The sequence below is a fragment of the Micropterus salmoides genome, unplaced genomic scaffold (assembly GCF_014851395.1).
Source record: "Micropterus salmoides isolate LMB-PRFRI ecotype aquatic unplaced genomic scaffold, ASM1485139v1 Ms_hic_scaffold_14, whole genome shotgun sequence".
Lineage (NCBI taxonomy): Eukaryota > Metazoa > Chordata > Actinopteri > Centrarchiformes > Centrarchidae > Micropterus > Micropterus salmoides.
This window is the reverse complement of record NW_024040485.1, coordinates 13,078,238-13,090,915: the sequence shown is the minus strand read 5'-3', so window position 1 is coordinate 13,090,915 and position 12,678 is coordinate 13,078,238. Positions and strand designations below refer to the sequence as shown.

The 12,678-nt window shown below is 40.0% G+C and overlaps 1 protein-coding gene across 1 annotated transcript in view; it reads right to left on the bottom strand.

The window, feature by feature from the left end:
• The window catches only part of egfra (epidermal growth factor receptor a (erythroblastic leukemia viral (v-erb-b) oncogene homolog, avian)), a 41,110-nt gene that overhangs the window by 4,191 nt on the left and 24,241 nt on the right, over positions 1 to 12,678 (bottom strand). The window contains exons 8-25 of the mRNA XM_038717763.1: positions 12,339 to 12,455; positions 11,450 to 11,576; positions 11,295 to 11,368; positions 11,120 to 11,207; positions 10,769 to 10,968; positions 10,469 to 10,601; positions 9,936 to 10,026; positions 8,938 to 9,095; positions 8,204 to 8,242; positions 7,903 to 8,047; positions 7,648 to 7,770; positions 6,384 to 6,482; positions 4,968 to 5,153; positions 4,344 to 4,499; positions 2,775 to 2,850; positions 1,802 to 1,948; positions 1,536 to 1,633; positions 1,281 to 1,448 (exon numbers count right to left, since the gene is read on the bottom strand). Coding sequence (XP_038573691.1) covers positions 1,281 to 1,448; positions 1,536 to 1,633; positions 1,802 to 1,948; positions 2,775 to 2,850; positions 4,344 to 4,499; positions 4,968 to 5,153; positions 6,384 to 6,482; positions 7,648 to 7,770; positions 7,903 to 8,047; positions 8,204 to 8,242; positions 8,938 to 9,095; positions 9,936 to 10,026; positions 10,469 to 10,601; positions 10,769 to 10,968; positions 11,120 to 11,207; positions 11,295 to 11,368; positions 11,450 to 11,576; positions 12,339 to 12,455 — 2,225 coding nt within the window. The remainder of the gene's footprint in view (positions 1 to 1,280; positions 1,449 to 1,535; positions 1,634 to 1,801; positions 1,949 to 2,774; positions 2,851 to 4,343; positions 4,500 to 4,967; positions 5,154 to 6,383; positions 6,483 to 7,647; positions 7,771 to 7,902; positions 8,048 to 8,203; positions 8,243 to 8,937; positions 9,096 to 9,935; positions 10,027 to 10,468; positions 10,602 to 10,768; positions 10,969 to 11,119; positions 11,208 to 11,294; positions 11,369 to 11,449; positions 11,577 to 12,338; positions 12,456 to 12,678) is intronic.

Here is a 12,678-nt window from a genome sequence, read left to right as displayed (position 1 = left end):
AAAAGAAAAATCTCGAGCCACAGTGGGACATGCCCCAACAGCGATATTACAAAAGCAGGCTTATGCTGAACTTTTGTTGGACAAAGATTTTAAAAAGTTTGCCTGGTTGCCTGCAAAGGTAATCAAACTGTAAAGCTCGTATGAGCTAACCAGGCTGTCAGTGGCCGGCAATGATCCCAGGTAGAAGAGCCAGACCTACGCATGGCCTTCACTGAACCTGAGAACAGTTCTCATCAATCAAAGGGCACCTGGGAGGAAACGTGGGAGAGGGGATGATGTTGAGGACCAGTGGGTAGGGGTCAGGAAGAGGAGAAATAGTCCCAGTGATGACAGGTAAACAGAATGAGGGCAACCGGGGTCAGCCGGGTTCAGGCCAAGATCCGACTGTCCACTTAGATTCAAGGACAATTAGGATAAATGTCCTTGCTGTATGATCACCTGGATTCAGTTTAACAGTCAGGGGTCTGCGCCTGCTGCTTCAAGTGAAAGTTAATTGCTTTCAACAAGCTAAAAAATGACTCTGCGTTTATTTCCATCCTGACTCACAGGGTAATGATTTATGCAGAAATCCATTTCCTAAAACACTTAAAATAGCACAATTCAGTTTGACTGCATGTTGGTAAAGTTTGCTCTACTGGTGCATGTGGTGCAATATCTTAATCAATTAATGTCGGTAATGTTCTCCTGCATCCAAAGCAGCTGGTATTCCTCTTTCACTGTCTGGATAGAGAAGGCCAGCGTGAGTGAGTCTGGTGTGTGCGCCTATAGTAAAAGTAGGAGTCACTTTTTTTCTGTTGACTATAGTGGCTAAGAGAATAAAATATTCTGGCTCTGCATCTCAGCCACCTTGGGGAAGTTCTACATTGACAGGCAGTAGTCAGTCTCCACCACGAGTGACTCAGAGGCCTGTTGTGCTAATAAATTATTTTGCTGTTTAGTCCATGACTGTTTGCCTACAGAAATTATATAACAAACAAAATACCCTTCTTAAAGTTAGAAATGTTGTCTTTAAATGATAGCATTCTTTTACTATTTTAAATGCCCGACCACAAAGCAGAAATAACTCACCCCTCTGAGTTATCTTGAAATCAGCAGTGGTATGTTTTTGTGTGTGTGTATGTGTGTGTGTGTGTGTGTGCCAGAATTTTTCAGCATTTTCTCAGCTTCTGCTAAATCTGAGCCTTTGTACCACATATGTCACCTGAGACAGAGAGGCAGATAGACACACCTGATCCAAAACCTTTCATTGTATTTAATTTTTTTAATACGAAGTATCTTACTGTGGAGTGAAGCAGCGGGGTCTGGGAGGTGCTCGGGCTGCTGAAGAAGCCATGTTGTGGCACCAGGTACTCGTCTGCATCCACAGCATCCTCCATGTCCTCCCCGCTGATCAGGCTGCGGTACAATCTAGTGTCTGAGGGACTCGGCAGGTGCATGCAGTCATCGCCCTGGAATTGGAAGTTTAATAGGTTACTACAATTCATCATCAAATGAAATGAACGTTTAAGAACGTTAGACCTGAGGTAAAATTATACCTGAATGACCAGATAACGAGAAGGATCCCGAGCCATCTTTGTAAATTCGGCTATTAGTTCCCGGAAACGAGGTCGGCTATCTGCATCAATCATCCAACCTGTGCAGACACACCAGCAGATATCATCATAAGGCAAGAAGATGAAACTTTAGCATTACCTGTTGGGACATTATCACAAAATTAGCTGCAGCAGCAAATTTAGTAGATTATCATGTAAATGTGCTTTGGAAAAGCAGAAGCTTTCAATCAGAATCCCACCAAGCTTACATTTCACCATGATCATGTAGACATCTATGGTACAGATTGGTGGTTGAGGCAACCGCTCCCCTTTCTCCAGGACCCCAGCTATTTCACTGGCTGGAATCCCATCATACGGTTTGGTACCAAATGTCATCAGCTCCCAAACTGTTACACCTAGAGAAAGGAGGACAGTTGGTACATGTCAGTCTGACGAGCTGTCATTCAAGTTGTTTTGCTCCCAATAAAAGAGAAGAAACGAGAGTGACAGCGTGTAAGCTCCCCAAATATCACACAGTATCAAAATAGCTATGTTGACAAATTGGCTCTGCTTGCAGGAGTGGGAGTTAGCAGGATGCATCTCTGTGTTGGAGGAACTGAAGAAGGGAAAAGGAGGAAAGGAAGCCCGTCACTTCTGCCAGGGTCTACTGATGCTTTTGCCATATTGAGCGGAAGGCATGATCAAACCCTCAGGGGAAAAAGAGATTTGGAAGCTGGCCCACACAAGAAAGCTGTGCTGTGTTTCGTTTCCATGCGTGTGTCTGTCTGAGTGTGTGCAGGCATATGTGTGCTCCTGGGCTAGAAGAACTGTTTATGTGGGTTGCGGCAACAAACTCTTCTGACGGTGATTTCTGTCCATCTGACACTGATGGTGTGTAGGTGTGTGCTACCAGTATCCCAAAATCGCAGCTGCTAGCAAGATGTTCTCCCCATCTCATTTAAAAAAAAATCTTGACAAGCCTTATTAGAACCAAAAACAACATTCAATCTGAATCTTGAAAATGTCTTTCCTCTCTTTGCCTCACCCGCTGTTAAAACACTTTATTTAGCAATGATTAAATATTTCTCCAGAGAGACTGTCACCAATACTCGGGATCACAGAAGCTCGGCTGTTTACCATATCTTAAGTTACACAAGGATTCGGGCTCAATCTGCGCTGCAAGCAGGTTCATGCCTCTCTGGGTTAGAGGTACAGCATGTATTCATAAAGCACACGACTTACCATAGCTCCATACGTCACTCTGGTGTGTGTATGTTCTGTTCAGGATAGATTCAAGAGCCATCCATTTTATTGGTACCTGTGGAACAAAAGATTTGTAATATAATAATCTCCATATATATCTGTAACTTCCAAAAAATGCAATTTACTTGTACATTTGCACATAAGGTGATAAAAATGCACCACCTTAATGTTCCTGCAGTGGTGGTTTTTAAAGAGGGATGAAAAGTTAATTAGTTCATTGAGACAGCGGCCTCAACTGTACACTTGCCAAAGGTTTCTCAATGTCCATATTAACCTGTTAAAAGGAGCATTGACTTAATTTGTACCTTAAGAAGATCCAGTCAAATTTGGCTTCTTTCCTCAAAGTACTGTAGCACTTCTTAAATTGAAATCCATTACTCTCTTTCCACATACAGTAGATAATGTAATTGTACTGCCACCTAGTGGCGCAGAATTGTATAGTCACACATATGAAAATCTCCATTTCATCATGAAATTACTGAAAATGCCAATATTTAACACAGATTGCAATCATAGAAATGCAAACAAAGTTTTTGGTTGGGTTTGTAATTTACAGGAGATGAGAAGCAGTGTGCTGTCATCACACAGTGCATCACACAAAGTAAAATTTTTCTGGGATTAGGATTAAGTCTAGTCCCATACTACAGATGTTTTTCAAAGGATATCTACAGTACACACAGTTGTCTTTTACCCTAACACAAGCCTTAATCCCTGTCTGGAAAACCGCCCTGTAATGTTCAGTGAACAACATGTTTCAGAATAGCAACACGTTTAACTACAACAAATAAATGGAATCACAACAGTAGCAGGTTTCTGTTGGATGTTTGAGATGCAGTCCAGCTTTGTCCAAATGAATTTCAAAGACCTGAATAGTCTCCATGTCTGCATGTCCCTCTTTGAGAACAAGCTATTAAATCTCTGGACAGAAACTGAATATTGTATTACATTACCAGTCCAAATTATTATATCATCTGTTAGTAAAGAAAATAATAAACCACAGAGGTAATGGAGGTCTGATAAAATAAAATGGTAATACACAGATCAGTAAATATGTTACTACAAGGATATGCTTCATCATGGGAAGTTAGACATTTAGTACTACACATTTTTTGTGACGAAAATGGTGCTTTCAGTTGCACAAAGAAACTTTGATAAGAGAAGGAACTTATCTGTTTTGTCATTTCTCTTAGAACTCAGTTCACTGACACAGCTATTTATACTACATCACTTGCATAAGATACAATCTAGACCAAAACTACAAAATTCAAAAATACCATCTTTCATGACACAGTGCAATTCATTCTTCTACAGGAAGCCATCTGTCTAATAAGCACCCCATTTCTAACAGCCTATAAGGGCAGAAACAATGTTAATCCGATTTATCCTATTTGTGTGCACAACCAATGTAAAAACAAAAGAACTGTATTTAAAGTGTGATCTTTGGCTTAGCATCTTGATAAATAAAAAATATATTTGATCTTTTTGAAATATTCATGACATTCAGATGGACCCTGCCGACACTGTAGACTGCTTTCATCTCCAACCAACCTTTCCGCCATCCGCATGGTACTCTTTCTCGTCTGCATTGAGGAGTTTGGCCAGACCAAAGTCAGTGATCTTGACATGTTGAGGAGTCTTCACCAGGACGTTTCTTGCTGCCAAGTCACGGTGTACTAAGTGGCGCTCCTCCAGGTAGTTCATACCCTTTTGTCAAACAAATCATGAAGTACAAGTTATTACATAAGCGCAGTACTCTTTTTCACTTGCTGTCTGATATGGCTAGATTCAAGAGTGTCAAAACATGGAAATAGTGCTACTACATACTGTCTTGATAGACTGGTCATCATCACCTCATATCATCCAACAATATTTCTTAGCAGTGAAAAGACAGCATGTACTGTTCTTTCTAAAAGATGCAAAAACAAACAACTTAACTTGCTCTGCAGAAATGCTCAGTTGCTTTTGTTTTTAATCACATGCCCTGTATGACTATAAAACTCACATAGCCATGGGATAAACACTTCTGTTATTGCAAGTGAACCACACTGAAAAATTAAGGTACTTTATTTCTTAATATCTATTGTAGGCGTGCTTAACAGCCCCATAAAGGGATGTACCTATTGAACAGACTCTACCACATAATGTGGTGCCTTTACAAGGTTTCTCTCTTACCTTTGCTATCTGCACACACCAGTTAAGCAGGTACTGGGAGCCAATGTTGTCCTTGTTCTCTTTGACATAGTCCAGCAGGCAGCCGTAGGGCATCAGCTGGGTGACGAGCTGCACTGTGGAAGTCAGGCAGATGCCAAGTAGACGACACACATGGGGGTGTTCCACGCTGGCCATCACATAAGCCTCCTGTTGTGCGCATGTAGACATAAGCAAAGTTTTTTTTTTTGTCAGTTAATATTTAATATTATTTGGGGGCAGTCAGGTGACACAAAGAACAAAACAACCTCCTTCTAGTGTATGGGGGGAAAAGAAAAAAAAGTGTCACACATTGATGGAAACATTGAAAGAAATTGTCTTACAGCCTATACCATCTTCCACTGAACCAATTCTGGTAAAAGTGTCTACACTGATAGCTTAAGAAACACAATATTTGCAGAGCTACGCAGTGTTAGGTGATCAGTTTCTTAGCAGCAGTCATACCCAGCCAAGCATATTTTATGTGGCTCAGCTGAGAGTGGAAACTCTCAGAAAAGACCAGGGGGATAATCCGCACTGGCCACCAACAACAGGCTTCCTACAAAGAGACCCGCGCAAACAGCACTTCAAAGTGAGCTTTATTTACTAGGTTTCCTGTCATGATTGAAATAATTGCACCCCGAATATTTTCTACATGCCTATTTAAGTATCAACATTGTTCAGTAAATAACCACTTCATTGTTAAGAGCTCTGTAATTCTGGTTGATGAGGAAAAGGCTTCAAAGGACATTTAAAAGCAGCCCTCTGCCCTTAAGTTATGAAGTTTAGGGCATGTGCATGTCCACCACAACTGCCAGATGTACAGTGACTGAGCAACATGACCGCAAAATCACAGGATCTAAGACGCACACTCAGCCATTTGCATAATGCATTTTGAACAGGCTGCTTTCTCAGTGCGGCTACAGGACTGCATTCCTTTCGAGAACACCTCAGCCTTGGATTACACACCAACGCCCGCACACAGCCCTCCAACGAATTAATCCTATATCCTAGAGCCCCGTCAGCAGGCACATGACACGTTCTCGCTTACAAGGAAAATAAGTAGTCATTAGTTTCAAATAACGTTGCATATGTTATAAATTACAGGGTACATTACAGCTAAATTGACATCTGGGAAGCAATAATTGTCATTCACTTTGTGCAACACATTGAGGTACATCTGAGCCTTTTTAATCAAGTCAAAATATGTGATAATTACTAAAACAAATGTGCATAGAGTTTTTAACTATTATATTTCCACTGTCATATCCCACCAGCAGCACACACTTTACTGAAGTAGTTTGAGAAAAAAACATTTCAAAGGAATTTTTTTTTTGTTCTGACTAAGTCTTACAGCAAACTTAGAGCGCAAACATGTACCACATAAATCAGTAAACCTACGTCCAAGATCTCTTTGTTTGCTTTTGGTGATGTGGCCTCTCTCAAAACTTTGATGGCCACTGGGATCTTCACATCCTCTCCTTCTGGAACCCACAGGCCCTGTGTGGACACAAGTTTGTCATTTTGCATGCTTTAATTATACCTGAATCATCAAGTGAACACAAGTGCATACAAACAAATACATACACAGTACAATTACAAATGCCGACATGTACTGTATGTACTGCATGTACTGCATGAGTGTAATCCTACGCGCCAACCACTTTGTACACTATACTTTTGAGGACCCTCTTAACAGAAAGGTTAAAAATAACAAAGTACATTTACTCAAGTACTATGCTTAAGTACAATGTTGAGGTACTAATATTATCCTTTTTACTACACATATTCAATGTATGACATCTGTATTTTACATATGATGCATTGTCAAAGATTAAACTACTCAAGTAAATAAAGTAGTACAATGCTGCGTACACCCTAATGCATCAGTAATAAAAATCTAAATATATAAATTAATACTCCATTCTGGATTCTGTTGCCCAATGATTACTTTTAGTTTTGATATATTTTTGTGTTTCAACTCAAATTATAAATGCAGGATTTTTACTTGTAATTGAGTATTTTTTAAAGCGTCACATTAGCAGTTTAACATAACTATAGATGTCAATACTTGTTTCACCACTGACTAAACCTAATCTTAACTTTCACAACTGACTGGCTAACATCAACTTTCCAAAAATGTCATCTCGAGGTTTCTCAAGGTCTAAAACTTGGTCCTCACAAACATAGAAATCCAAAAGCACACAAGCACACTTGTTTATGTACCAAGTAAGCACATTGTTTTGAGTTATATTCTCACTCTTGGGATTTACTCTAACCTTCATCTAAAAGTAACAAAAAAAAACAGACGATAAACTAAGACCAGCCTTTTGTCCCCATGTGGAAGATAAGTCCCCACAATGTCACTGTGTAAACACACATCCCCACAATGAGATAAATACAAGTATCCACACACACACACACACACACACACAACGCTGAAAGTGAAAGTGGAGTCACTCATGCATGATCTGGCAAGTTAAAAATGTGTCTTTTAATTGAAAAATTGACAACAGATGTAGATGAGTGAAAACACTGATGGGTGTTGGTTATGTGGACTTGGTACATGCAGTACTCGTGAGCTCCAGCTTCAATAAAGCTCAGTGCTGGAGTGGAATTGTGACAATAATGTGTTTTGAGAGACAAACCTGAAAAGTGTTTTTACCTTGTAAACTGTACCAAAAGCCCCCGATCCCAGCACTTTGATTTTCTTAAATTCAGGTTCCTTCAGGATCCGCAGCAGAGCCTGGTTTGGTGCCTCTCCACTTGGAGTCAGAGGTTCAACCAACTGGAAAATAAGGACTCAATATCTCACATGCTGTCTCGCAAACAGCACAGCTTGTATCTTTGTAAATTAACCCCCCAAAAAAAACTCCTCTCAATCTTCATGTCTCCAGCTAAGCATGGTGACTCATCTTACCTCTCGCTCCTGGAGAAGTCTGCGCATGGTTCTCTTCCTTTTGATGTGGCGTCGGCGTAGCAACACAAAGACAGACAAGCCCGCGAGAAGAACCGCCAGCAGTCCACCGACTACACCAGCCGCAATCATGGAAAGACCAGAAGGGCTGAAAAACAGGTGGGAGCCGATGTAAGAAAGCAGACAGAAAACAGAGCACATTTACAAATTCAATAAGCAAGGCGAGATGAGATTAGAATGTCGAACTTGGGCAAAGTCAGTGTTTACTTCAGTTTCAATTATCAGTGTGACCGTGTTTACTCACCTTTTACTCTGGCAGCCTTCAAGACCAGGCGCAATGCACCTGTAAACAAATCAATGCAAATAATCTGATTAGCATACCATAACGATACAAGGTAGATTTATTTACCAAGTCATCATATGTCCATTGTTTTCCTTTGAAGCTAAACAATCAGGAAATGCTTCGCAATCAGTGTCCAGAGTCATTTCATGAAAAACAAGTTCCAAAAGTCCATCAACACATGGAGTGACGGGATTCTGGTGTCCCTGAACCATTTCCCTCACTCACTATGGCTGAATGCTGATAGTTCATCAATGTGAACTTCTTTCATTTCAGTCAGTTATTTTTGTGCTGTTCTATAATGCAGTGCAGACATCCATCTATTGAATACTGAAATGAATAGAAACTAATGGTAAAAGCATTCAAAAATCTACAAACTTATGGCATGCTTTGGAAAAAGAGCAAAAGCAATGTGAAATATGTATATTTATATTTTTAGTAAACGGGCAAAATGATTAGTCACTGGTATTTTCTTTTATTCTAAGTTCACAACATCCCCCTAAATTGCCCGATTTCATCATTAATCTCAGCAAAAATTGCCTCATGTTGTCAACCTCCTTCTCCAATCTGTTCCAACAAAACCACAGCTGGCCCTTCTGGCTTGGATTAAGTTACTGCATCAACATTACGACAGATAAATGTTTGCAACACAGGGAAAAGGAGTGCCAGCTCTCAGGTCGGCTGAACAATGCTTTTACCCTTGAGTGCAGTTTTTGTGGCATAGCTGGCACACTTTCATCTCATCTGCGTATTTCCACACAAGCGTGTCGTCCTCCCCTGGCACGCCTTGGGGACACCGAGACACACAGAACAGTCCATCTTGGAAGTTGGCACACTTCGTACAGTTTCCAGAACCCTGGAAGTAAAAAAAAAAGAAAAAATAACTCATAATGTTTACAACTCTCTAGAGAGGAGTAGTAAATATTATGTAAACTGCACTGTCTCATAGTAATAACTTCTCAAAAGCATGATGCATCCATCTTTCCCATAAAGATGCAAATGTTTAGCAAAATCCACCCAGAAATATTAGGTGCTTCAGTTTAGGTCAGTACAACTCTGAGGCACTTATTGCTGTCACATGCTGAAATTTAATACTTCCTCTCAACCTGTCTACTTCTATTTTTTAATAATGATACTCAACAAAAAAGGGCTTGAACGTGTTGCTTTCAGTGAGAGATGGGATTATGAGCGTAAATAAGTAGACAGTGCACTAGCCACACAGCCACACCCATTATCCAAAACACAACATGTCTTGTGGCTGCACTGCATTATGGTCTTTTAAGGCTGCAGTTAATGGAGAAATTAGTAGTGCTATTGCTTCTGGGATGAAGTTCATGCTGCATAATTGTTCATTTGTGGTGCTTTTTGATTCTGAGCGACTGACATAAGACATGACATACACTGTTAACATTCATTAATATTCTTTCATTCATTTTCATTTAGCTGACACTCTTATCTAAAGCCACTTATAATTGCTATATATGTCAGAGTCGCACGCCTCTGGAGCAACATGGGGTTAAGTGTCTTGCTCAGGGACACAATGGTGTCTCACAGTGGATTCAAACCCAGGTCTCTCACACCAAAGGCATGTGTCTTATCCACTGCTCCATCACCACCCCAATGTTCTACAAAATTTAAAGTGTTTGAGGGTTTAAGCGTGTTTGTAATAATAGTTTAGTTGTTGTCAAACACATACAGGCCCACTACAGGTTGCAGTCCCATTCATGCGTTGACACTCGGGGTGACACTCCATGCAGGTTTTGCTCATGACGGCCTCCCGTGGCTCTCTGCAAAAACAGTAACAAAGCTGACAGACTCTCACCGCTGGTGCACCGCATTTCAAACAGTGACATGTGAAGTGAAATTCTTGATCCCCTTTTTTGAGGGCACAAGTTAAATTGTAAGCATGTCGAGATTCAATGTTTGACAGAGATCTGCAAAGATAAACAGATGCTAGTGAATGTGCCATTTCAGCGACAATGTTTGTCTTATATCTACTGGAGGTTTAACTTCAAAATACCTTGGATCCTATTTGGTCTTAGAATTGCTTCAATAACAAATCCCCAAACTCATCTAATGTCATAGTCGGAAATGCTGTTGGTATGAAAATAGATGTTGAAGGAGTTAACTGTACAGCACACAGATCTGATGTTCAGACTGTTTGTCTAAAACAAGGAACACTGCATTTCAGAGCTTAAAAAGGCATTAAAACCCAGATTCCTCCCTTACCCCTCCAGGATGTTGCAGGAGTCAACACAGCTCCCACCACGGCTGTAGTCACGGCAGGCGAAACACATGTCTGGGCCAGGGCCCCAGCAGCCGTCCTCGGTACACTTCTTGTCACAAGTGTTGTTCCTTTGAGCTGTAAGAAAAACCCCAAAAACATACAATCTCAAGAAGAGATATTTCCTGCATAATTATCCAATTTTGAAATTAGACTTCTGGTTTGTGCATTACATAATCAGAAGTTACAAAACAAAACAACAAAAGGATCTGACTGGATGGAGTGGGAGACAAAATGTAATTTACCACATGCGGCATCATCAGCAATTTCCTCTATGGTAGCACTTTGGCTTTCTGATTTGAAGAGCCTCTTCCAGTGGCTTTTTTTGGTGTAGCACAGATTCTTGCTCTTAATGATGACCACATCTCCATCGCTGATTTCTTTGAGGGAGCGAAGGCCCAGGTAGTCGATCCCGAGCTGAGTTATAACCACGCTGCGGCTACCACTACAAAAGAAAAAAAAAGTGGAACAGGAAGAGAAGAAGAAAAGGAACGATTTTATGACAGCCTTGAATAATACTCAGCTCTCGAAAAACAAATTTGTTCCTCGTGATTCAGTGATTGTGAATCTACAGGGGGTCTTTACAAAGAACATACCGTTTAGTTCGTCCTCGAATGATCTCCAGATTCTCAAAAGGACTGAGTGAGCGCAAGCTCTCTGGCCACGTCTGAATCCACAAGTATCCTGAAGCAACAAACGGACTGTTAGTTGTAATACTCTTAAATGTGCATTTAGTGTGTCATGCATTTCTCAGGTCTTACGCAGTCTTACCAGTAATTTCTTTCACTGTCTTAAACACATCAAGCTGGGCAGGTTCCATTTTTGGTGTGTTGGTATATGGATCCCTACAAATAACAAATACATATATGTTATCGTTGGTATAAGTGCAGTCGATATAATTAATAATGTTAATGTCCTTGACTTGCCCATGAATCGATGTGTGAAAGAAACCAATGTTGCCATTGATTTTCGTGCAGTTTTTAAAGGAGTTAATGTTGGTGGCATTGATAGACAGGGCTCTAGTCAGTTCTCCTGCTCCAAGTCCATTACACACTGTTAACAATGGAGAAAACATACATAATTACATTAACTATTTTTAAGCTCTTGACCTTAGTCCCTTACTACTGTACATTCAGACCCTTTACTTCAGTAAAATAAGCAACACCATGAAGTCTAGTACTAATTATTATCAGCAAAATGTACTTAAAGTATCAAAAGTAAAAGTACATCAGTAGTATTATCATATGGGATTACAACCAGTGATGCATTAACATTCATTAGTATGTTGTAGTTGGTCAGAGGTGGAGCTACTTTTAACATTTTTCATACTATTAAGCAGATTAATTTAGGACAATGTATCATATTTTACAATCTGATGATACAGTTTGTATGTAAAATATTGCTTTTATCTTAGGGAACAGTGAAAAACAGATGATAACAAAAAAGATAACAAAATCCACCTACCAGTTGTGATTTTATGGGGAATTCCGTGCTAAGCTAACCAGCTGTTGGCTACAACAGCTAGCTTCATATTTATGAAATTGGTATCTATTTTCTCATCTAACTCTGACCCTCAGTGAATAAGCATGCTTCCCAAAATGTGTAAAAGTAAAAAAGTGCAATATTAGAATCTAGAAATTAGAAACTAAAATGTTGTGAAAAGCATAATATGGAAGCACTGAAGTGCACCTTAAAATTTTAATAAAGCACAGTACTTAAGTAAAAGTACTTTTTTATATTTTGTTCCACCATCGCAAACTATATTGTGTATATGAGTCAGAAGTATGTCCCCAGGTTGCACAGCTATGGCTTAACCTTTTGGGCACAGTCCATCACACTTGGCACACTTCCTGATTCCTCCCTCGTCCACCTCATATGTGTTACCACTGCATGTCCGCACACACGCTCCATGATCCGTCACAACATAGTTATCTGGAAAGATTGCAAAATGCAAGCCATTTACTTCATAAGCACATGTAATATTCAACATTTACAGGTTGAATATGTATGACTACAGGTACATAACACTACGGGCCATACAATATAGACTGACCTGTGGAAGTTAAACTGAGAAAGAACAGTGTCGCATTAACAGGCCCTGACACTCAATCATTTCCTTTCTGTGTTTATACAGTTTATAATTAAACTGTGACTA